Source organism: Chlorocebus sabaeus, chromosome 22 (genome assembly GCF_047675955.1).
Source record: "Chlorocebus sabaeus isolate Y175 chromosome 22, mChlSab1.0.hap1, whole genome shotgun sequence".
Taxonomy (NCBI): Eukaryota; Metazoa; Chordata; class Mammalia; order Primates; family Cercopithecidae; genus Chlorocebus; species Chlorocebus sabaeus.
In genome coordinates this window covers 99,686,659-99,709,144 of record NC_132925.1, presented here as the reverse complement: position 1 = coordinate 99,709,144, position 22,486 = coordinate 99,686,659, and the positions used below count along the sequence as shown (strand labels likewise).

General features: G+C 40.4%; 1 protein-coding gene across 2 annotated transcripts in view; it reads left to right on the top strand.

The window, feature by feature from the left end:
* MYRIP (myosin VIIA and Rab interacting protein) overlaps positions 1-22,486 on the top strand; it is a 403,697-nt gene that overhangs the window by 283,182 nt on the left and 98,029 nt on the right. For both annotated transcript variants that reach the window (XM_007983730.3, XM_007983733.3), the window contains exon 4: positions 21,163-21,299. In XM_007983730.3, the coding sequence (XP_007981921.3) occupies positions 21,163-21,299 (137 nt within the window). The remainder of the gene's footprint in view (positions 1-21,162; positions 21,300-22,486) is intronic.

Sequence of the window (22,486 nt, the reverse complement as noted above, 5' to 3'; positions counted from 1 at the left end):
ACTGGGATGCTTTTCATAGGCTGCAAACTGGTCCCAGATGTAGTTCCTTTCTTCCCTTCTTGTAGTCAAGTGGGTCACAATTCTACAGAATTAGATTTCTGCTTGAAATGAAGGCCACTTGCTGTAATCTATGAAATTAGTTATTAGGGTTACTGGGATCTGGTGCTCAGAAGTTAACATCGATATAGGTGCCAGGATTTTCCCACCTTTGCCTTTCCCCTGCTCTGCTCTGTGTTCCTGGTTGAGGGTGAGGGGCACTGAGCCCCACAGGCTGTGCTACCCAGACTCCCTTCTCAGCTTGGCCAATGTCAGGCTATGCTGGGAGGTAGGAGAGCAGAAGGAAGACAGCAGACACGGTACAGTGTATTTCCTGTCTCTCTGCCTGAGGCAGCATCTCTAGAAGCAGCTGCACCTTTTCTGTGGCCCCAGCTCCCGGCTCCAGGATGCTACTCCTGGTAACACTGCCTGCTCCCTCATCCCTGTGGCCTTGAGGTGGGAGAGAACCGTTCTGTTCCTAGTCTCTGAGATGCCTCACCATTTTCTCCCAGGAGACTTAACTGTTTCATCATCTATATAACCAATTGTCTATATTAGAGTCCCTCTGAAAAACCTGGAATGCTTTCTCTTTTACTGCTGAGTGTGTTATCAGTGGTTGCTGAATCTTCTCATTCTGTATTCTACACTCTTGTGTCAAACCCCTGTTAACCTCGGTAGGGAAGGCACCAGGTTCAAGAGGCCAAAGACAAGACCCAGAGCCAGCAAACAAGACATGGAGTTTTAATAGGGGCTTACATACAGGGGAGAGAGTCCAGTGGCAGCACGCTGGACAGGAGAACTGACTTATATACAGAAATAGTCCAGTGGCAGCAGGCTAGACAACATATCCACCTTCCTACAGTCCGGTGGTGGCGGACTAGGCAGCCTATCTGCCTTCCTACAGTCCAGTAGTGGTGAGCTCTACAACATAGTTGCATGGCTCAGTAGCTACAGGCTGGGCAGGAGAACCACAACCACTTTAAAGAGCATGTAGTTTATATAGCATTTTCACTTAACACCCTCCCCTTAACGACCTCCACCTTCCAGCCTTCATTTAACCCAAAACTCAAGGCCTCAATCCCCTGTATGGCATGTATCCCATGGGACAGGCCGGGGTTGAGATGTTTATCAAAGACAAGGAATGAATCTCCAGGTTGGTAACACCTGGATTCCCCAGCTTGGAACACACATTCAGGTATATCTGCCATACAGGGACAGTCTAAGAGAATGCCTCAATTATTGCCATCGGGTGCATTTACCCTGCATACACAAACCAAAGCAAAGCTCACAAATCACACTCTTACAAGTTTCAGGAGGTATACTTCATTTTTCATAAATCATCAAGGTCATTTTAAATTGGTCATGGATTTTAATTGCTGCTGTGCTTAATTTTTTACCAACAAAGGAATGTTAGCTTAGCTTCATCATTCTCAATTTAGCTTGTTGCAGATTGCTTGGTGTACCTTCTATGTATAATGATTTGAATTTGTATCAATAGTATTATTAGCATTGTATTTTCTTATAACTATTGTATCTGAATTTGGAAGTCGCATTTTAATTATTCAATTCCTCTTCAAAACTTTTTATCACCCAGTTCAGTCCTTTAAAAAAAAAAAAAAAAAAAAAAAAACGACAAGGGGGGAAATAAGTTAACTACTCTATCTCTTTTTCTACTAAGTGGATTGTGGTCAAAATTTAAAAGAAAAAAAATCATGGCTGGGCACAGTGGCTCACTCCTGTAATCCCAGCACTTTGGGAGGCTGAGGCAGGCAGATCACTTGAGCTCAGGAGTTGGAGACCAGCCTGGCCAACATGGTGAACCCCCCATCTCTACAAAAAATACAAAACAAAATTAGGCATGGTGGCGGGCACCTGTAATTCCAGCTACTCAGGAGGCTGAGGCAGGAGAATCGCTTGAGCCTGGGAAGCAGAGGTTGCAGTGAGCTGAGATAGAACCACTACACTCCAGCCTGGGTGACAGAGTGAGACTCTATTTCCAAAAAAAAAAAAAAAAAAGCCATTCCACCTCCGAAAACACCCAGCTAATTTTGCTACACATGGGAATCTTGCTAAAATGCAGATTCTGATTCAGCAGGTCACAGTGTGAGTGTGGTGGTCTGAGACTACACTTTTCTATCTAGTTTCTAGGCCATGCCCACGCTGCTAGTCCGAGAACCACACTGGGAATAGCAAGATATTCAGGATCTCACTGAGTCTTTCCCATGTAAACTCTTAGTTTGCACAGTGCCCTACTGTGTTGGGGAAGAAGGCTTCGGAATGCCTTGCTTCCTCACTGGCAGCCAGGGCGTGAGCAGTGTTTCAGTTCCCTCCTTCTCACAACTGTATTGTTGTAGTCTAATGAGCCAAAATCAACCTGGCATTCCTAGGTGAAACTTTAATGTGATTGTAATTTCAGTGCTGTTCTATGTGATTCCAGTCTGTCTTCTAATGAGAATACACATGTTTACAAATTTACTTGTGTCATGGAAAAAGAAATTAGAAAACTGCTTACACAACAAGTGCCTTGAAGTGATTAGTATTCGCAGTATGATGTTAAGTAGGTTTTTTTAGGGAAACAACACAGTGATTTTCAATTTTATTCTGATTCTTTGATTCACACAGCTTTCTATTTGCTTGAACTCTGAAGCAAAAGCCCCAATTTGCCATAAGAACACTACTAAGATTTCTGGAAGAAAAGCAACCTGATCAGATGTCAAGGCACTGACCCAAGAATGATGTCTACAGTCTGTTCCCAGATTTGCTTCTAGTTTAGTCAGTGACATATTAGCAAATTACTTGTTTTCATTTTCCTTGGTAAAATAATGATAATGATCATTTATACTTGCAATATACCCATTATTGGCTTAATACTACCTATGAATCAAAGAGGTCCTAAATCTGTATTTCTAGTCCAAATTTCTACCCTCCTAAGAATATGTATGCGTGTGTGTGTGTGTGTGTGTGTGTGTGTATCCAGACTGGTATATCCAAATGCCCACCAGGTCTTACCACCTGGGGATGTGATGGGTACTGCAAATTTAATTGTCCTACCTAAACTTTCCGCCTTCCCTCTAAACCTGATCCTCTTCCTATATTCCTATCCTGGCTAGTTATATGACCATCACAACCCATGCACCCAAACCCAGAAGCATCATTTCCTCTTACAGTGTGAGCTCACTGGGGTAGCACTTGGTCTTAGTCACCTTCATAACCCCAGTATTTTGAACTAGACTTGGCACAGCAAAATGCTCAAAAAATATGCCTGTATTGAACTAAACTCCATAAAGATGGATGGTCCATACAAACCTAGAAGTTGTTTATGAGAATTTTGAAGAATTGCCATTGTGAAAAATTGCAACCCATCTACCTGCCCCCATGCTCCAAAACAAATGGGAATACAGCTTTTCTGTTAGTGATTTCTATGCCAGGGCATAGTGAACTCCCATGAATCTAAACTCCATGTAAGCAAAGCTTGGTAGTGTTTTGATTCTTATTTTTACATTCTGTACCAACTCTTACCTAGATGTATCTCTATATTTGTTATTTTTTACTGTATTTCTTGTAGCTTGTCACCCTCACTCTCGGATGCATTCCTGCTATGTGCCAATATTGTAATAGGTGCTTTGTGACATTGCTTTTAATTTCACAGCCTGTAAGGTAGATTTTATAAACATTATTTTTAAGTGGGAAGCAGGTTCAAAGAGAGTACATGACTCTCCCAATATCAAACACAAGTAAGTGAGGAGGGTAGAGCTCCCATCTTATTCTCTCTGTGACTACAGACCTTCATAATACACTTTAGGGGATATGATCTTCTTTCCTCTTACTTGGAAAATTTCATCAAAGTTGTAGTATCTTTCTTCTCTGTTTATAAAATAGTGTATGTTTATGCAATTTGAAAAAATAAAGTTACCCATATTACCACTATTTGAAGATATCAGCAGTTACATTTTGGTACATTATCTTTCAGGGTTTTCTTTTTCTATTTATAGCTGTGTTCTTAAACATGCCACATTGTTTTAATTATTATATATTTGTAATGTATCTTAACATCTGACAGGACAAGTTTCCCCCTCCCTCATATCTCCTCTTTTTCCAAAACTTTTTTTAACTAGAAAAATATCCCTAATTTTTTTTTTCAATGAGAGCTTCTCTTCATCTTCTTCTACCTTGTGGGAAGGGCCCCTTCTGAATATCTAGACATATAAACAAGGGTTCTCTTCATGTAGAAAAGACTTATTTTGAAGTAGCTTGGATTGGGGAGGCTGTCAATAAATGATAGCAAAATGAATCTAAAATGTGCTTCTATCATTTTTTAAGAAATCAAATTTTTAATGCTTATAGAATCAATTTTCTTCTGAATGCCTTTCCTGAGCTGGGAATTAGGGAAGACATTGAGACACGAAGTAATAAGGTAAGGCTGAGAGGGGTTAAAAAAAAGACTTAGAGGGTTTAGAAAATATGCTATTGTGTCTACAGCTGCAGAAAAATGAGCCTCACTTTTTTTAAAATTAGAACTTAGTTACAGAAGAGAGGTTTACTCCGAAGCATATCACCCACCAGCTGCCACCTAAGAAGTTCTCAAATAAATGTTCTTTCCTCCCTTTAACTGCAAACTCAGCAGGTAAGCCTGTAGCTGTGAAACAAAGGACACTCTGCTTTTGCCACCTGCCTACCTGTAGCTCCTAAAAATGATGTTGTCACATTTTCATTCCTCAAGAGCTGGACTGTTCTGTGGCTAAGCAATTCTCCAGAAGCCCAAGAGCTCTGGGAGTGAGAAGCATAAGGCCAAATTTGTATATTTTTCTGGGCCAGGGCCCTGAGCTAGAACAGGCAGGGGCCCTGGGTTCCCCTAGGATTTTGACCTCTCGGTGAATCTGATACAAGATGGGACTCTTTGGGAAGCCCCACCCTGGGGGCATGAGGGTACTACCTAACCTTTCCTTTTCAGCTTGGATGTTGACCACCCAGAGGGTTGCCTCTCCACCAGCCTTCCTCTGGGGTTGGTACAGAATCTCTGCCTAACCCCTCAGGGCATGAGACTGATACAAAAAGATGGTCATAGCATCCAGTGGCTGATCCCACCAAAGGCACACAGCATGTGCTGGCAGTCCAGCTGGGACTTGGACTCATCGCCCATCCCAGTTCAGCCCTCCTTCCTCAGAGTCTTCCAGCATATTGCCTTTGTTGAAGCTAGTGCGCTGCCATGGAGGTGCTCATGTCAGCTGATGGAGCACTGGCTCATGGTGGGAACTAAGGAAACTGTAATAGACTGACATGTGGTCAGAGGTCTCTGTGGACACCTGTGTGGTATTCAGTGCTGAAGAGAACACAGAAGGCCACACTGTGTGGTGCCTAGAGTGATGGAACTGAAGGAAGAAGACAAAGTCTGCATAAACAACAACAATGCAGGGCTGGAAGGACTGCTAAAGAAATTCATGTCTATTGAGTCAGTTGTGAAAATAAGAATTCATCCACTCACTGATTAAGAACCCTCCTGTGACGCCAAGAAAGATAAGAGCTTAAGAGGTGCTCACATCTTAGGTATACAAAAAAACCAATATGCTGTAATCATGTTCCGTTTGCAGAGATCATCTTAGGAGGCCTGGTGTAATAGGACAAACAACAAGTTGTGTCTGCAGAATGCATGGGACCAGTCATGGGCCCTTCTCTTGATGGATGCTTAACTTAGCAGCACAGGAAGATCCCTAAATAATTAATTAAAATAGTGCTGTGAGGTATCGTGATAAAGATTTATGCTTAGAGAAGAGGTGAGAAAGTTGGATGAGGCTTTATTAAGAATAGTGGGGGAAATAAGTAGAAAGTATGTATATTTAGAGGCTGGGCACAGTGGCTCATGCCTGTAATCCCTAGTACTCAGGAGGCTGAGGCAGGAGAAGCGCTTGAACCCAAGAGGCAGAGATTGCAGTGAGCCGAGATCACACCACTGTACTCCAGCCTGGGCAACAGACTCTGTCTCCCAAAAAAGGAAAAAAAAAAATGTATGTTTTGAATTTTGTTTGGTCTTACTGTGGAATGTTTCCGACATTCTCAGCAGTTTTTGGCATGCTATAAAGACACCCATCTACAAATCGTATAGATTTGACGACTCTCATGGACCCACCAGCATAGATTTTAAGAAGACAAAACATTTTCCAATATAGTTAAAGCTCTATTGTGACTCTCTAACTCCATTTTCTTTTCCCTCTTAAATTGGATATATTGTTCCCATGCATGTTATTTCATTTTACAACTTATGTATGACTAAAAAGATGTACACTATTGCTCTGTGTGGTGTTTTCAGTTTACATTAATGGCATCATGCATACATAAAGTTCTGAAGTTTATATTTCTACATTAAACGTGTTGAGAAGCATAGACTTGGTTTTTTATTTAATATCATTGTACATATAATCTCTTGTTAAATGAATTAATCACAGTTTATTTCATCATTGTCTTACTGAAGGACTCCTTACCTTGTTCACACCACACCAGCCACACTGACTTTGTTTACTCAAACATGCAAATGGTGCTGATGTCTCAGGGCCTTCGCACTTCCTGTTCCCTCCACCTGGAATGCTCTTGCCCCAGATTCTGCATGGCTTACTCTCTCCTTGCCTCTGTACAAAAGACACCTTCCCTAACCACCCTGCAAACATAGCTCCCCTTCCCCACTCAGTCACTTTCTCCTCCTCTTATTCTGCTGCATTTCTTCTCATAGCACTTGCCACACCAATATAGAATAGATCTAGGTATCTGTCAGCCAACCTGCCTGTTGTTCTAGCATGTGAACATCATGAGACTGGGAGCCTTGCCCATCTTGTCCACTCCTGTACACTCAGTGTTTACATCAGCATCTGGCACATGCTGGGTGCTCAATATATATCAGATGAATAAGTGAATGAGTGAACAATGACTGAATGAATGAACCAAGGTTGCTTACATTTTCTTCAGTTATAAACAAATCTTCAGTGAACACCCTTGGGACACATGTGAGTGCCTCTCTGGGGAGATTCCCAGAATGGAATTTGCCGGGGATGGCCCTCCTGCAAGCACTTTGTGAAGTGTAAATCTCCATACAGAAGAAACAGACTATATGGGGGAAGGAGGAAGTTAGTCTCTTTAATCTGTGAAGATGCTTATTTCTGATGGGAGGCAGCATGCAGCCATTCCTCCTGCTGTTTGTTCAATGTGCAACAGAGCTTCTCACCTCTCTGCCTACCCAGACCGCACCTCTGTTAAACCCCAGCTCTCCTCATCTGTTCCCTTAGACACTCTCAGAGTGGGACACCTGACACTCCCCATCTACATAAACTTCCTCTAAAGCACTCTTGACCGTGATGAAGATAGTGATTGGTTTTATTGTGTCAGAGATGAGTATTTTACTTGGATTCTTCTCTCAACTACTCACAAAACCCCATGGTGCCATTATTATCCCTGTATTACAGGTGAGAAAATGGTGGCAGAGAAAGGTTAAGTAATTTGCCCAAAGTCACACAGTGAAGAGGTGGTAGAGCAGGGACCGGAAACCAGGCTCAGAACCTGTGCTAATAATGGTACTACTGATAACGTGGACTTCAGACTGCACAGTGTTCTGTGCTAGACTTTGCAACATGCTTTATGTTCTATCTGTCATTTAATCTCCACAGCCAAGTTGTAGGAGTAGGAGCTTTTGTTGTTTCCCTTCTGATGAAGTTCAAGGCACCAAGAAGTAGAATAACTTGCCTGACGTGGCACTTCCAGAGAGAGAGAGCTCCAGAATTTGAATTCTTTTCTCCCTGGCCCCAGAGCATTGTCTTTATCCATAGTGCTGTACTTTTCCAGTGTAATTCCAAGGGACTTGCCCAACCTGTCCTGGAACACATCACTCACTCATTCCTTCCTTCAGGAGAAGCTTCAATAGAAAGATGGCCACACCCCAGCCTCTTGCCTCTGGTCTTTAGGGCACTCTCTTATCTTGACAACTATATGAGCTCTTGCAGGACAGATGTGGTCATACATCTATATCATAAATTTATTTACATCATCTGAGCAGCAGTCTGTTATCCTCAGCCTTGCTCTGTGTCCTATCAGTAAAACGCTTCATTACAATTATTCTCCCTAGGGAAATGGAGCAAAGTAGAAGGACAGGTCACCATAGAATCTCCAAGAACGTATGTGTTCAGAAAACAACACTTCTGCCAACAAATGATGCTGTTGCCCGCATTAGGGCACATGTCTCCTCCTGAGAATCACTCATTTGCAGCATTTGGTACAGGACAAATGCACAGAGGCCACGCAGGAAAGGTGTGTTCACTCACATTCAGACTCTGCTGGCACCCCCAGTGAGTACCAAGGGTCTGGTCTTTCTCTGGGAGCTCTCGGTTGAGCTATCTAATTCTTCCTCTAGCCCTGTAAGGCACAACCTATCCCATTTTGCAGTTGAGAAAACAATAGCTCAAAGGACTTAAAGTAATGAATTCTAACTGTGTTGTCATTGGTAAATTTTGAAGGTTTGCTGTTGATTATTTCCAAAAGATCGTATTAAATTTTTCAATTTTTAGAGGAATTATACTATACTGAAAGATAAAAATCAAGAAATGTTTAAACTTTTTAATAACCTAGTTCTTAAAAACCATTTTATACCAGCTTTCTCTTTCTCTGAGGAATCTTAAGATACTTAACATTTCCCCTTAGTTAATAGAAGTTATAAATGTCCATGCCTTTTTTCCGACATTAAGGTTTTTTATTAGCAGATAATACTTTTACATATTTGTGGAGTACATAGTGATGTTTTGATACATATCACATCTAGTGATCAGATCTGGGTAATTAGCATAGCTATCATCTCAAACATCTATCACTTCTTTGTGTCAGGAACATTCAATACTCTCCGTCTAGCTATTTGACACTATATTATATTGTTAACTATAGTCATCCTACTGTGGTGTAGAACTCTAGAACTTATTCCTTCTATCCAGCTGTAATTTTGTATCTTTTAATAAGTCTCTTCCTATCATCTTCTTCCCCCTACCCTTCCCAGCCTCTTGTATCCTCTGCTCTACTTTTTACTCCTATGAGATCAATTTATTTAGTTTCCGCATGTAGTGAGAACATGCTGTGTTTAACTTTCTCTTCCTAGCTTATTTCACTTAATGTAATGTTCTCCAGTTCTATCCATGTTGCCATGAATGACAGAACTTCATTCTTTTTCATGGCTGACTGGCATTTCATGGTGTATATATACCCTATTTTTTGTATTGCATCTGTATTTTAAAATTATTCTTTTTGGGGGTTAAACCTTATTAAGGTATAATTTACAAAGAGTATGTTGCATCCATTTTATGTGTACAGTTCAACAGGTTTTGACAAATATATACAATCATATAACCACTACCACAATCAAGATATAGAACATTTCCAACTTCTTGAGAAGTTTCGTTGTGCCCCTTTGCTGTCAGTCCCACTGCCGGCTCCATGTAAACAATGATCTGCTTTTTGTCAATGTAGATTAATTTTGCTTCTGTTAATATTTCATGTAAGTGGAATAATACAATTGCAATTTTAGTTTAAATATTTTATTTAGCATAACGTTTTTGAGGTTCATTCATGTCATTTATATCAGCAGTTCCTTTTTTTTTTTTTCCTTTTTGAGACAGGGTCTCTCCTTCTATTGCCCAGGCTGTTGTGCAGTGGCACAATCATAGCTCACTGCCACTTCGAACTCCTGGTCTCAAGCAATCCTCCTGCTTCAGCCTCCCAAGTAGCTGGGACTACAGACACACGCCACCACACCCAGTTAATTTTTGTATTTTTTGTAGATATGAGGTTTTGTCATGTTGCCCAGGCTGGTCTTGAACTCCTGAATTCAAGCGATCCACCCACCTCAGCCTCCCAAAGTGCTGCGTTTACAGACGTGAGCCAACAAACCCTGCCAGCAGTTCCTTTTTATTGTTGAATAATAGTCCATTTGTGCATACAATTTAATTTGTTTATCGATTCACCTGCGGATGGACATTTGATTAGTTTCCAGTGTTTTGGCTGTTATGAACAAAATTGCTATAAGTTTTCTTGTGCCATCTTTTTATTTTTCTTAAAAAGAAATATTTCATAGGGACTTGCAAACAGAAGCCATGTCTGTGTCTTGGGCAGTGGTGAGACAAAATAGTGGATCTCTATGCCTCATGTACAAGTCTTTGTGTAGACATGTTGTTTCTGTTTAGTTCCATACCTGACAATGGAATTACTGTATTGTATAGTAACCAGTATATATTTAACTTTGTAAGGATTCACCAAACTGTTTTTACTAGCAACATATGAGAGACCCAGTTGCTCCACATCATTACCAGCACTGTGTATTGTCAGTCTTTTTAGACTATATATATTGTATATACAATATTAGCCATTCTTGTATATACCACATCTTTTATCCCTTCATCTGTTGTTGAACACTTAGGTTAATTCCATATCTTGGCTGCTGTGAATATTGCTGCAATAAATGTGGGGGTGCAGATGTCTTTTCGGTATAATGATTTCCTTTCATTTGGATAAATTCCCAGTAGTGGGACTGCTGAATCACATGGTAGTTCTATTTGTAGTTTCGTGAGGGACCTCCACACTGTTCTCCATAGTGGCTCTACTAATTACATCCCCACCAATAGTGTGTGAGAGTTCCCTTTTCTCTGCATCCTCATCAGCATTTGTTATTTTTTGTTTTTTTGAAAATAGCCATGCTACTTGGGGTGAGATGATACCTCATTGTGGTTTTGATTTGCATTTCTCTAATGATCAGTAATTTCAGCATTTTTTCACATATTCGTTGGCCATGTGTGTATGTCTTTTTTTAATTTTTTATGGGTATATAATAGGTGTATATATTTATGGAGTACATGAGATATTTTGACACAGGCATGTAATGCATAATAATCATGTCATGAAAAATGGAGATCCATCCCCTTAAGCATTTATCCTCAAAATTAGACTGTCTTACAATCTAATTTTATGATTTTAATTATCTTAAAATATACAATTAAATTATTGTTGACTATAGTCACCCTGTTGTGCTATCAAATACTGGGTCTTATCCATTCTAACGATTTTTTTGTACCCATTAACCATCTTCATCTCCCTCTCCACCTCCCACTACCCTTCCTTCCTTGCCTCTAGTAACCATCCTTCTACACTCTATCTCCATGAGTTCAACTGTTTTGATTTTTACATCCCACAAATAAGTGAGAACATGCAATGTTTGTCTTTCTGTGCCTGACTTATTCACAATGGAGTACTACTGTTCGGCCATAAGAAAGGATGAGATCCAGTCATTTGTATGTCTTCTTTTAAATGTCTTTTCAGATCATTTTCCCATTTTTTAATTGGATTGTTTGGTTTTTTGCTGTTGCTTCAGTTCCTTGTATATTCTGAATATTAGCTCATTGTCTGATTAATAGTCTGCCAATATTTTCTCCTATTCTGTAGGTTGTCTTTTCACTCTGTCAGTTGTTTCCTTTGTTGTGAAGAAGCTGTTAATTTAATTGCATTTGTTTATTTTTGCTTTTGTTGCCTGTGCTTTTGAGGCCTTATTTATAAAATCCTTTTTCAGACCAATGTCCAGAAGCATTTCCCTTATGTTTTCTTCTAACAGTTTTATTACTTTAGGTCTCACGTTTAGTTCTTTGATCCATTTTGAGATGATTTTTGTGTAGAGTGAGAGGTGGAAGTCTAATTTCATACTTCTGTATATAGATATCCAGTTTTCTCGGCCCCATTTGTGGAAAAGACTGTCTTTTCTCCAGTGAGTGTTCTTGGCACCTTAATCAAAAATCAGTTAGCTGTACATATGTGGATTAAATTGGGGGTTTTCTACTCTGCTCCACTGGTTTATGTGTCTGTTTTTATGCCAGTACCATGCTGTTTTGGTTACAACAGCTTTGTAGTATATTTTGAAGTCTGATAATATAATGCCTCTAGTTTTGTTCTTTTTGATCAGGATTCCTTTGGCTATTCGGGATCATTTGTGGTTCCATACAAATCTTAGAAATTTCTTTCTATTTCAGTGAAGAATTTCATTGGTATTTTGATAGGGATTGCATTGAACCTGTAGATTGCTTTGGGTAGTATCTGTTGATTTTCTTTTTTTTGTTTTTTTTTTTTTGTTGTTGTTGTTGTTGTTGTTGTTGTTGTGAGAAGTCCCACTCTTGTCCCCCAGGCTTGAGTGTAATGACTCGATCTCTGCTCATTACAACCTCCACCTGCCAGGTTCAAACGATTCTCCTGCTTCTGCCTCCCAAGTAGCTGGGATTAAGGCGCCTGCCACCATGCCCAGCTAATTTTTGTGTTTTTTAGTAGAGACGGGGTTTTACCATGTTGGTCAGGCTGGTCTCGAACTCCTGACCTCAAGTGATCTACCTGCCTCGGCCTCCCAGAGTACTGGGATTACAGGCATGAGCCACTGCACCTGGCCTGCTGTTGATTTTTTAAAAGCTTTGGTATTTTAAGAGATTATCATGCTTAAGTTTGTGAAACTATACAGAGCTAAGAATCTTTGTGTAATCATCCTCAGGGATCTCAGGGATAACTTGGAATGTTTTTTGTTGTTGTTGTTGTTTTGTTTTGTTTTGTTTTTTTGTTTTGAGATAGGGTCTGGCTTCATTGCCCAGGCTGGAGAGCAGTGGTGCAATCTTGGCACCTTGCAACCTCCGCATCCTGGGCTCAATCTATCCCCCTACCTCAGCCTCTGGAGTAGCTGGGACTACAGGCATGTGCCACTGTGCCTAATTTTTGTATTTTTTGTAGAGATGGGGTTTTGCCATGGTGCCCAATCTGGTCTCGAACTCCTGGGCTCAAGCAATTTGACTGACTCGGCCTTCAAACTGCTGGGATTATAGGCGTAAGCTACTGAGTCTGGCCAACTTGGAATCTTTTAAAAAATAAGTCAGGGAAATCAAGCATGGACAACTCTGGACAGTTCCAAGTTAGAAAGCTTTTCCCTATAAATCTCATCACCAGGAGAGCATCTCCCTTTCTTCCTAAGCCACCACTCGCACACACCTACTGAAGCTTAGAAGAAGCAGTTTGATTATGAGAGAAAATGCCTGGGACAGAAAGCAGGTAGATTCTGGTTTCTCACACATTTGTGGGAAAGATGCAGAACTCAGGACCTGTGGGACACAGGGAGTCCAGCCATGCCCAAGATGCCTTTGACCTGGCTTTCCATTCCATCTCCTGACTTACCTAGCACTCTTTGAACAGATTAGTCTGGAAGCACTGTTGGTTAGGGCCCTGGTCTGTTTTGTCACTTCTATACGTCTAACACAGTGCCTGGCACATAGTGGGCCCTCAATACACAGTGAAAGAATGAAAGAATGAGTGAGTGAACAAATGAATGAGTCCATGCACAGATGCAGGATTCCACCCTGTCTTCTATTTCAGCAGCACACCGACACAAAGATTCTTCTCATCTAGCCTTGCCTGCAGTTGTGCATGTTTAGCCGGAAACCAGACACCTGAGCATGGGCCACGGAGTTGTACACTTAGCCAGTCCACCCGGCGTGCTGGGGTCCTCACAGCCCGTTCCCCGCACCTCTGCCCATGAGCCACATGCATCCTATGAGTTTCCTCTGAGCCATAAGTTTTTAAATAAATGCAATAAAATCAGTAATATCAAATGAAGATAATCATGACTGAGCCTTTCCTGGAAGCCCCAAGGAAGAGCTTCCAGAAAAGCTCTCTACATTAACTCTAAGTCAAATCATAATTGAAAACACATTACTACTTTTTCCTGGCAGAAAGTAAATTTATTTTTAAAATTTTATTTTTAATTGACAAACAATAATTGTATATATTTATGGGGTACAATGTGATATTTTGATATATATACATTATGGAATAATTAAATCAAGCTAGTTAACATATCTATCTCACACATGTTATCATTTTTGCATGTGACATAAAGCACATTACTTTTTAAGGAAAAGTTTTCTGCTCTCCAAATCGGCCTGTGGTTTTACAGATCATTCCCCACGATTTACTATTGTCTTCCACCTCCCTGTAGCTCCAGGCTGGTGCCCTAATTCCACTCTGAGACTTAAGTAAGCTGAGGCATTCTATTTTAAGTTCATTAAAATACTTCGGAATGCTGTAGAGTTTTGGTATAAGCAGTGAATGGAGAACTCATCCGATGATGCACTTGAAGTCTTCTCGGGCTGTCTAGAACTTAGAACATGATATTAGGACTCTTGGTTGCAAATAATAAAAACTCAACTCAAAAAGCCTTGAACAAACAAGAGAAAATATTGGCTTATATAATGGTAAAGTCCAGGGATTGACTTTAAGCTTGAGTAGATACAGGTGTTCTAAGTATATCAACAAAATCCTGTCCCTCCCGATTGTCAGATCTGCTTTTGAACCTCTAGGCTTTCATTCTGCCATAGAGCCAGCCCTGCAGAAACGGGGCATTTGTTACCAAGATCTCCAGTAGAAGCTCCCAGCTTAACCCCAATGGCAAGTGTGAGTCATGAGACCATCAACACTAGTGCCAGGAGTGGTACCCAGCCTTCCAGAACCACATAGACTAAGTTGGAGAGGGAGGGAGGAGTGTCCCAAAAGGAAAAGAAATGTCCCTTTTAGAAAAATGAGGGACACAGTAACAACTGTCCTCCACTGATACCATGTGGACCCTTCCAGCTGCAGAGCTGAGCCTTTCTGGTGACCATCTGCTCAGAGAACAGGGCAGTGTGTGGAAGAAGGAGGCTGGAGAAGATTTCTCTTCTGCAGTTGCATTTCTTTTGTGCTTTTAAAGATATCAAATAAATCATAGGCCCAGAGGGCGTGATTTCCAGAAGCAAGGCTTTCTGTATTTCCTTTCTTTTCTGTTACATTATTCTAAATTCTGAAAATAGCTTTATCAGTGGTTTTTTAAATAAAAATGGCAGATGCTTCTTGTAATAAATTAAAATTCTATAGTAAAATAAATTGGAGAGAGAGAGTCTCTATTCATGCCGGGTGCCTGTGAATAGTACTTGTGCATGATTGCAAGCTCCCAGTTTTTAATCCCTGCTCAAGAGTTTGCTCCTTTGGGCAAGGAACTCACTCTTTCTGCATGTTGATTTATGCACCTATGAAAGAGAGGACTCATCATTTTAGAGCTATTAGAAGAAATTATCAAGCCCTGTTCTGATGCCAGGCGCCTTATTGTTTATGTTATATAATTTAATCTTCAAAACAGCCTGATAAGGTGGTTACTGTCATCATCCCTATCTTATAGATGAAGAAATTGAGGCTTAGAGGGATTAAGTCATGTGTTCAAGACCACACTTGTAGTAAATGCCAGGACCTGGGCCACTTCACCAGCACCTGCACCCATGTGCCTACCACTGCACTGTACTCTGCAAGAATTAAATAAGGTGATGCAAGGAAAACTTTCGGCAGACAGAGCAAACACTCAAAAAATTGTGCTCATTTTTTCATAATAGTGATACTGATTATATGATGAAGTTTTATGTGAAAGAAATTATACATTTGGTATATTGTGTTAGATAAGTGCTTTTTCTCCCTCAATGAGGAAGACCAACCTCTCAATTTCAGTTTTTCAACCAAACCAGAGGGGAGAAGATAATGCTTGCCTTCTGCCCTTTCATTCTCCTTCCTGAGCTTCATTTGGGGACCAGAAGTGGGCTTTGCCATGGACCAGTTGGCAACTCTTTCAGGGGTTTCTCTTTAATGTGAGGTCACTTGGAGAGGGACTTTAGAATCTCACACCATGGGTGGGAAGTGTAAATTGGTGCAAGCTTTCTGAAAAAGTCGCATCTTTGAACCTAGCTGCTTTACTTCTAGGATCCACAACTATGGATATGTGAAATTGTTTAGCTGGCAGCATATCCATCACAGAACCGTTTTTAATGCAGAAGAAATGGGAAGGATTCAAGGTTCAAAGATTGGAGATCAGTTATATAAAGCTTGCTGTGTCCATACTGTGGAGAACTCTGAGGTGACTGAAGATGTCACGGGAGACTTCAACAACATTACAGTCAATCAGGAATACTAAGTGGAAAAAACAAGTTATAAAACAATGTCTGTCCATCACGTACTGGATTTTATCACGTGACTACTAGGTGCACTTTAGTGGTCTAGGCACATGGGATACAGGAGTGGGAAAAAAATCTGTCTTCCTTGAGCCTACTATGTCCTTGAGCCTATAGATAACAAACAAATTAATAATTAATTGTCAATATGTTGATATAGTGATTATTGTTATAATTACTTAATCATAGACAATTACATATCACTAAATAGGTACAAAGAAGTATTCTATAAAAATATAAGGAATAAAAATCAGAGTAAAAGGACAGACATGTTGGCATGGTAGTGGCATTTTTGCAAAGATCGTCGGGGAAGGCCTCCCAAGAGAAGTGATATTTGCACAGAGGCCTGAATGAAGTGCTGGATTGAGCCTGAGACTATCTGTGGGGAACTGTATTATAGGCAGAGGGAACAGCAAGATCAAAGCCAGTGTGAGCATGTTTGTTAAAAGATAGTGTGAACATTGTATGTACTGAAAGACACATGTGCTCAGGAAAACCCATTTGTGGCTTTTTCTCTTCATTGAAGTCACTAACCATTTAAAAGGGGCACCTCCCCACTGCCACCATCACTGTTTCCTGGCCACTCCAGGTGGTTGTCCTGCTGCTGCCCCACAGCCCCTGTCTGCTAAACTTTGTGGGAAGAGGGAGCACGTCCTCTCTGTGAAAAAATTTGGTCTCTCAGAGCTGCTCTGGCCCTGGAGCCCCTTCAGCACCAACCAGCTTTAGACTGACCTCTTGGTCCCTGCCTTCTCTGTGTGCCTGTATGAATACACACACACAAATGCACATACACATGCATGCACACACATACACATGAGCACATGCACATTTGCATGCATGTATGCACACACACACCCCCCACCATGAGTTCCAGGACCCCTCCCAATCTCTATGTAGGCTGATTATAAACTACCTTGCATGGAAGTCTGAAAGAACACTCATCTAATGTCAGGTTCCAGTAGTAGAACTTGGGGTAGTTTTCTGAATCTTCTTTTGCTTGTTTTTATTTCAGTTTTTATAATAACACATGTACTTGGTTAAAATAAATTCACCCAGTAAAAGATATTAAAAAGATTTCATATCCCCAACTCCTTGCCAAGTCCCAGTCCCCCAGGGAATCACATTTAAACATTTCTGGGGGCTACCACAATAATCCTAAATAATATGTTTATCTTGCCATTTATTGATTAGTCAACTTTAGACTTTTATGAATAGTTCACTTTTTCCTATCTCCTTACCTTCCCCTTGGAAGTTTTATTAAAACTTTTATTATATGCTGGTGACCTTTATGACTTTAGCATATCGAAACCATTATCTTTGGTATTTACACCTTACACAGTCTGTCTTGACTGCATTCTGCAAGATGGGGAAATTAGCATCTCTGAACTACCCTCATCATTCCTCTTTCTCTCTACAGCCAGGCTTCTATCAGGCTGTCAATGATTTTTAATTTTTCTTTCAATAACAAATGCAAATGTCTTGACAGTGTGATCCTTTTATGCTTTGTCTATAAATAGGGTGAAAACTAAGTAGTTTCTAAATTATATAAATACTATCTTCTAGAGACCAAAGTCATGACTTGAAATTCATGGAGAGAAAAAAAAAAAAACTTATTCTTGGCTGTAACACATGGGCCCCTTGAAGAAAAATGGGTCATCATCTTTCTTCTTCCATTCAATTAGTTTACAAAATCATACAACTTTTCAATTGCTTCATAGTTAGACCATATTTTCTTGAGCTCTTTTTGGTTTCGATTTTGATTTTTCCAAAGCTTCTAATGGCCTTTCCTTATTCTTGTTGACAAAAGAAAGATGTGGCTCCTTCTTCACCATTTCTCTTCATCCATGTAGATTCTTAATTATATACTTACTGAATGCCCCATTTTGGCTGCCTGCCTTCCAGATCTGCTGCACAATCCTGGGACTTCTCTCCATTGTACTCCTGGGACAGTTTCCTTCTTTTTAGAGTCCCAAGATCCTCTTTCGTGGATGGCTTTTGGTTCTCCTGGAATACACCTTGAGAATTTTCTTTTCCAGAAAGCAATGTTACATGTCTGAAAATGTCTTTATTTTGCCCTCTTGTGATGATGGATTGGCTGAACATAGAAGTCTAAGTTCATGCCATTTATTCTTAGAAAATTTATGCTCTACTGTCTTCTAACATTCATTGTTATTGACTACAAATTTTAGCATCATTATTTTTATCCTTTTGCAAAATATTATTTTTTTCTGTGTGAAGTCCCTAAGTTCTCCTTATCTTTGAGGATCTGAATTTTCATGAAGATGTAGCAAGGTAGGTTTGTCTGCTTTATTTTGTTTTATGTTCCATTTATTGTTTGGGCAATTGGTAGGCCCTCTTAACCTAAAGACTTTTCCCTTTCTTAGCTTGGGGAAATTTTCTTCTATTATGTCTTTGATTTTATCCCCTTCTCTTTCATTTTCTCTTTTCTTCCTTTTTGGAACTCTGTTAGATGCTGGACCTCCTGAATTGAACCCCCATGTCTGTTTTCTCTTGTATATTCCATATTTTTGCCTTCTTATTGTACATTCTAGAAAATTTATGTTGGTTTTAACTTTTAAATCTTCTACTAAATTTTCTATTGATCCTGTTTTCTATTTCCAATAAGTTGTTGCTTATCTTCTACATATATTTCACATCACCCTAGCCTGTTGCACAGATGCAGTATCTTTTCAAACCATTATGGACATTAATTCGAGTTTAAATTACTTTCAGTACCCTGAGTTATCTTTTTTTGTCCTTTGTTACTTGTTAGTTTATCTTGGCTCTTTCTTCTTATGCCATTGGATTGTTGCAAATGGCTGGTGATTTTTTGTCATCTATTCATATTTTTGAAAAAAAGGACTTGGTGAATAAAGGTAACCAACATGGGCCTCCTCTGCCATTGGGTAGATAAGTATTCCCAATAGACCTCTCTTTTGGAAAGAGTTTAGGGCTGAAAGGTGGGGGTGCTTACCAAGAGCTCCAAGTTTCTGAGTTAAGCAGGCAATTGACAGGCTTTGCTTTGGTATACATGGATGACATCTGATGGGCAGGCATGTAGGGGCTCCCCCAATGCCAAACAAGACAGGCTTCTTCTGTATTAGTCCATTTATGTTGGTAGGAAGGAATACTTGGGGCAGGGTAATTTATAAAGAAAAGAGGTTTGTTTGGCTCATGGTTCTGTAGGCATTACAAGAAGGTGCCAGCATCTGCTTCTGGTAAAAACCTCAGGAAATTTTACTTATAGCAGAAGGCAAGGGGGCCTGTGTGTCACATGGTGAGAGAGGGAGCAAGAGAGAAGGAGAGTTGTCACACTCTTTTCAACAGCCAGCTCTCGAGTGAACTAATAGAGTGAGAACTCATTACCACAGGGAGGGCAGCAATCCATTCATGAGGGATATGCCTCCAAAGCCCAAACACCTTCCACCAGGCCCACTTCTAGCATTGGGGATCACAGGTTAACATGAGATTTGCAACTGGGACAAATATCCAAACTCTATAGCTTCACTGTATGGTGTTAATCTCCATATTGAAGTCTTAAATCTAAAGTAGATTGTTCAACTTCAAAAGAGAACCACTTTATCTTTTGGGCCTAAGACCAATCATCCTCAGACCAATTGCCCATTTGTTATGGAGTAGGGATGGGGGACCAAGAGACCTCATTATTGTCTACACAACCATTAAATTACCTTTGTGAGTACTGTCATAATCTAAGGCTCTCTCTGAATCAACCAATTCAAAATTGGGCCTTCCAGTTAGAGTCCAAGCTCTTCCATCTGTTCTGAAGGACACTGTTCTTTGTTACCTTTATGCTATCATTGTCAAAATCTCTGATTTTGCTCTCACCCCGATTCTTTCCTTGTATAGATTGTTTTTTATCTTTGGATATCTTCTCACATTTCACTGGGGTCTGGAAAAGAAGAGCCACTAAATGTGGAATTGTTCTTCCATTGAATTGGAAGCCTTTATATTCCTGTTGCTTTTCTGAATTTTCTAAAATGAGTGTGTATTATTACATTTATAATAAGAAAAATAAGAAAAACAGCTGTTTTCAAAATGGAAAGGCTTTAGAAATTTGTTCTCATCAGGCATAAAAGAGAAGAATCTTTTTTTTTTTTTTTCAGATGGAATCTTACTCTGTCACCTAGGCTGGAGTGCAGTGGTGCTGTGATGCTGTCTCGGCTCACTGCAACCTCCACCTACTAGGTTCAACTGATTTTCCTGCCTCAGCCTCCCAGGTAGCTGGGATTACAGGCATGTGCAACCACACCCAGCTGGTTTTTGTATTTTTAGTAGAGATGGAGTTTTGCCATGTTGGCCAGGCTGGTCTCAAACTCCTAACCTCAAATGATCCACCTGCCTCGGCCTTCCTAAGTGCTGGGATTACAGGCGTGAGCCACAGCACCCGGCCTGGATCTTGCCAATGTTTTATACCAACCATTGTAGCATTAACCAGGAAACTACTTTCTCACAGTGCTTCAATCTGAATGAGGAAGAGGCTAGAGAATTTTGCTATCTTCCTTGTGCTTTTTATATTTGCAAGATGAATTAGAAATGTTGTTAATACAGTAAGAATATTAAATATAAAGCCTACTATTAAATGCCCTGAAACTTCGTGGTTTAAAATGTCAAGCATTTATTGGTTTGCTCTTTGGAGTGACTTAGTGGATGGTTCTCCTGGTCGCACCTAAGGTCACTCATTTGTCTCCAGTCAAACTATTGGCCGATGGCTTCTTTCACCTGTCTGGGAGTTAGCTGGCTACTGGCTGGGGCAAGAGGGATGATTGGGCCAAGTGTTTCTCATCACACAACAGGAAAGCCTGGGCTTACTCACATGATAAAGATTGTGGGATTCCCAAGAGAAGCAAGAGAGGAAACTGCAGGGCTCAGGATTCACACAACATCACTTTCACCATTTTCTACAGTCAGAGAAAGTCACAAGGCCAGCGCAGATTCAAGGGGAATAAACTTCACATCTTGATGGATAGAGCTGTGAAGCATTGTAGCAGTTTTGCAATTCACCATTTAATAATTCTAATTTTCTGTTGTCAAATTCTGTTTTCCTCAGGCTTCTGAGGGCCCAGTCTCTGGAATGGTTCTACAATAATGTGAAGAGCCGCTTCAAGCGCTTTGGCAGTGCCAAGGTTCTGAAGAACCTGTACAGGAAGCACCGGCTGGAGAGTGGTGCGTGCTTCGATATTCTAGGTACTCTCACTTCCTGCCGCTCTGGGAGTCTTTGGTGGGCTGGTGGGTAGAAGGCCTGGCTCAGGGGCCCTGAACACTGGAGCACACTCACCTGGGACAGATAAATTTGCTTAACTATCCGGCACTAGTGAGAAGCAGAAATAGAAGGACGGAAGCCAGAGACTCTGCTAAGTTTTGACTCTTTTGGTTCCAGCATTCCCACTGGGCTAGAGCTTATAAGTTAGAAGCTGTGAACACCAAGTACTTCTACAAATTGTGATTATTTTAATCTCAGATCAAAAATTAGGTATTCTTGATCATCATCCCTTAATGATTAAAACGTTGGAAAGTCATTTGCCCTTGGCTACAGAGAGACTACAACTGTCCCTGGAGGGCATGCCCTCCACCTTCCTTTCTTCTGACTCCAAAATTCTGTTCGTATGGCCCAGAAGCTGATGTGGTGGGAGAGTGTGAAAAGTATCCGCTTCCTCCCAGGAAACTTGAAGGATGAATTTTTTTTTTTAACCTGTGCTGTTTTGATACAGTTGAGACAACCAAGTTCATTGGAATGAGAAATTATATTCTTTAGTCCTATTAGATCAGCCAGTAGAAAAGAATGGTAGTTAGAATATGGACAGCATGCCTTCCAAAAAGTCTGTTTCTTTCTATCTAGTGGCAGATTTTTTTTTTTTTTATCACTTGGCTAACACAGGTAAATGCTTTTTATCCATGAGAAACAAGGAAGAAAAATAAACCTTATTCATCTAGTTTGGAGCTTTTTCACCATCATTATTTTACGTCGTTTTCTCAATAGAGTCTTTGGTTGTGTCTTACCTAAAAATATGCCAGCCACTTAGACAATGGGGAAAATAGAATGGAGGCACTAAACATGGAGAATCATTAGGGTCTTTTGTTGTCATTATTAGAATCTCTGTCTTTCAAACTGCTCAAGAAAGCTATAGCTAAGAGAGCAGTGCTGAAGGTTTCCACATATTATGTTTATCACCATTTCACCAATTTCTCTAAAAGCTCTGTAGGAATGGAGGCAAAGAAGAAATAAAGCTTAAAAGTCATACTGTTAGCAGTTTTTCAACCCAGAGAGAGATCTCAAGAAGGTTCATGAATAGAATCGGCTCACTCATTTGCATCCCATCCTCCTTTCCTCTCTTGTACATCCTCGGGTATGCTGAATGTGCCCCTTCAAATGT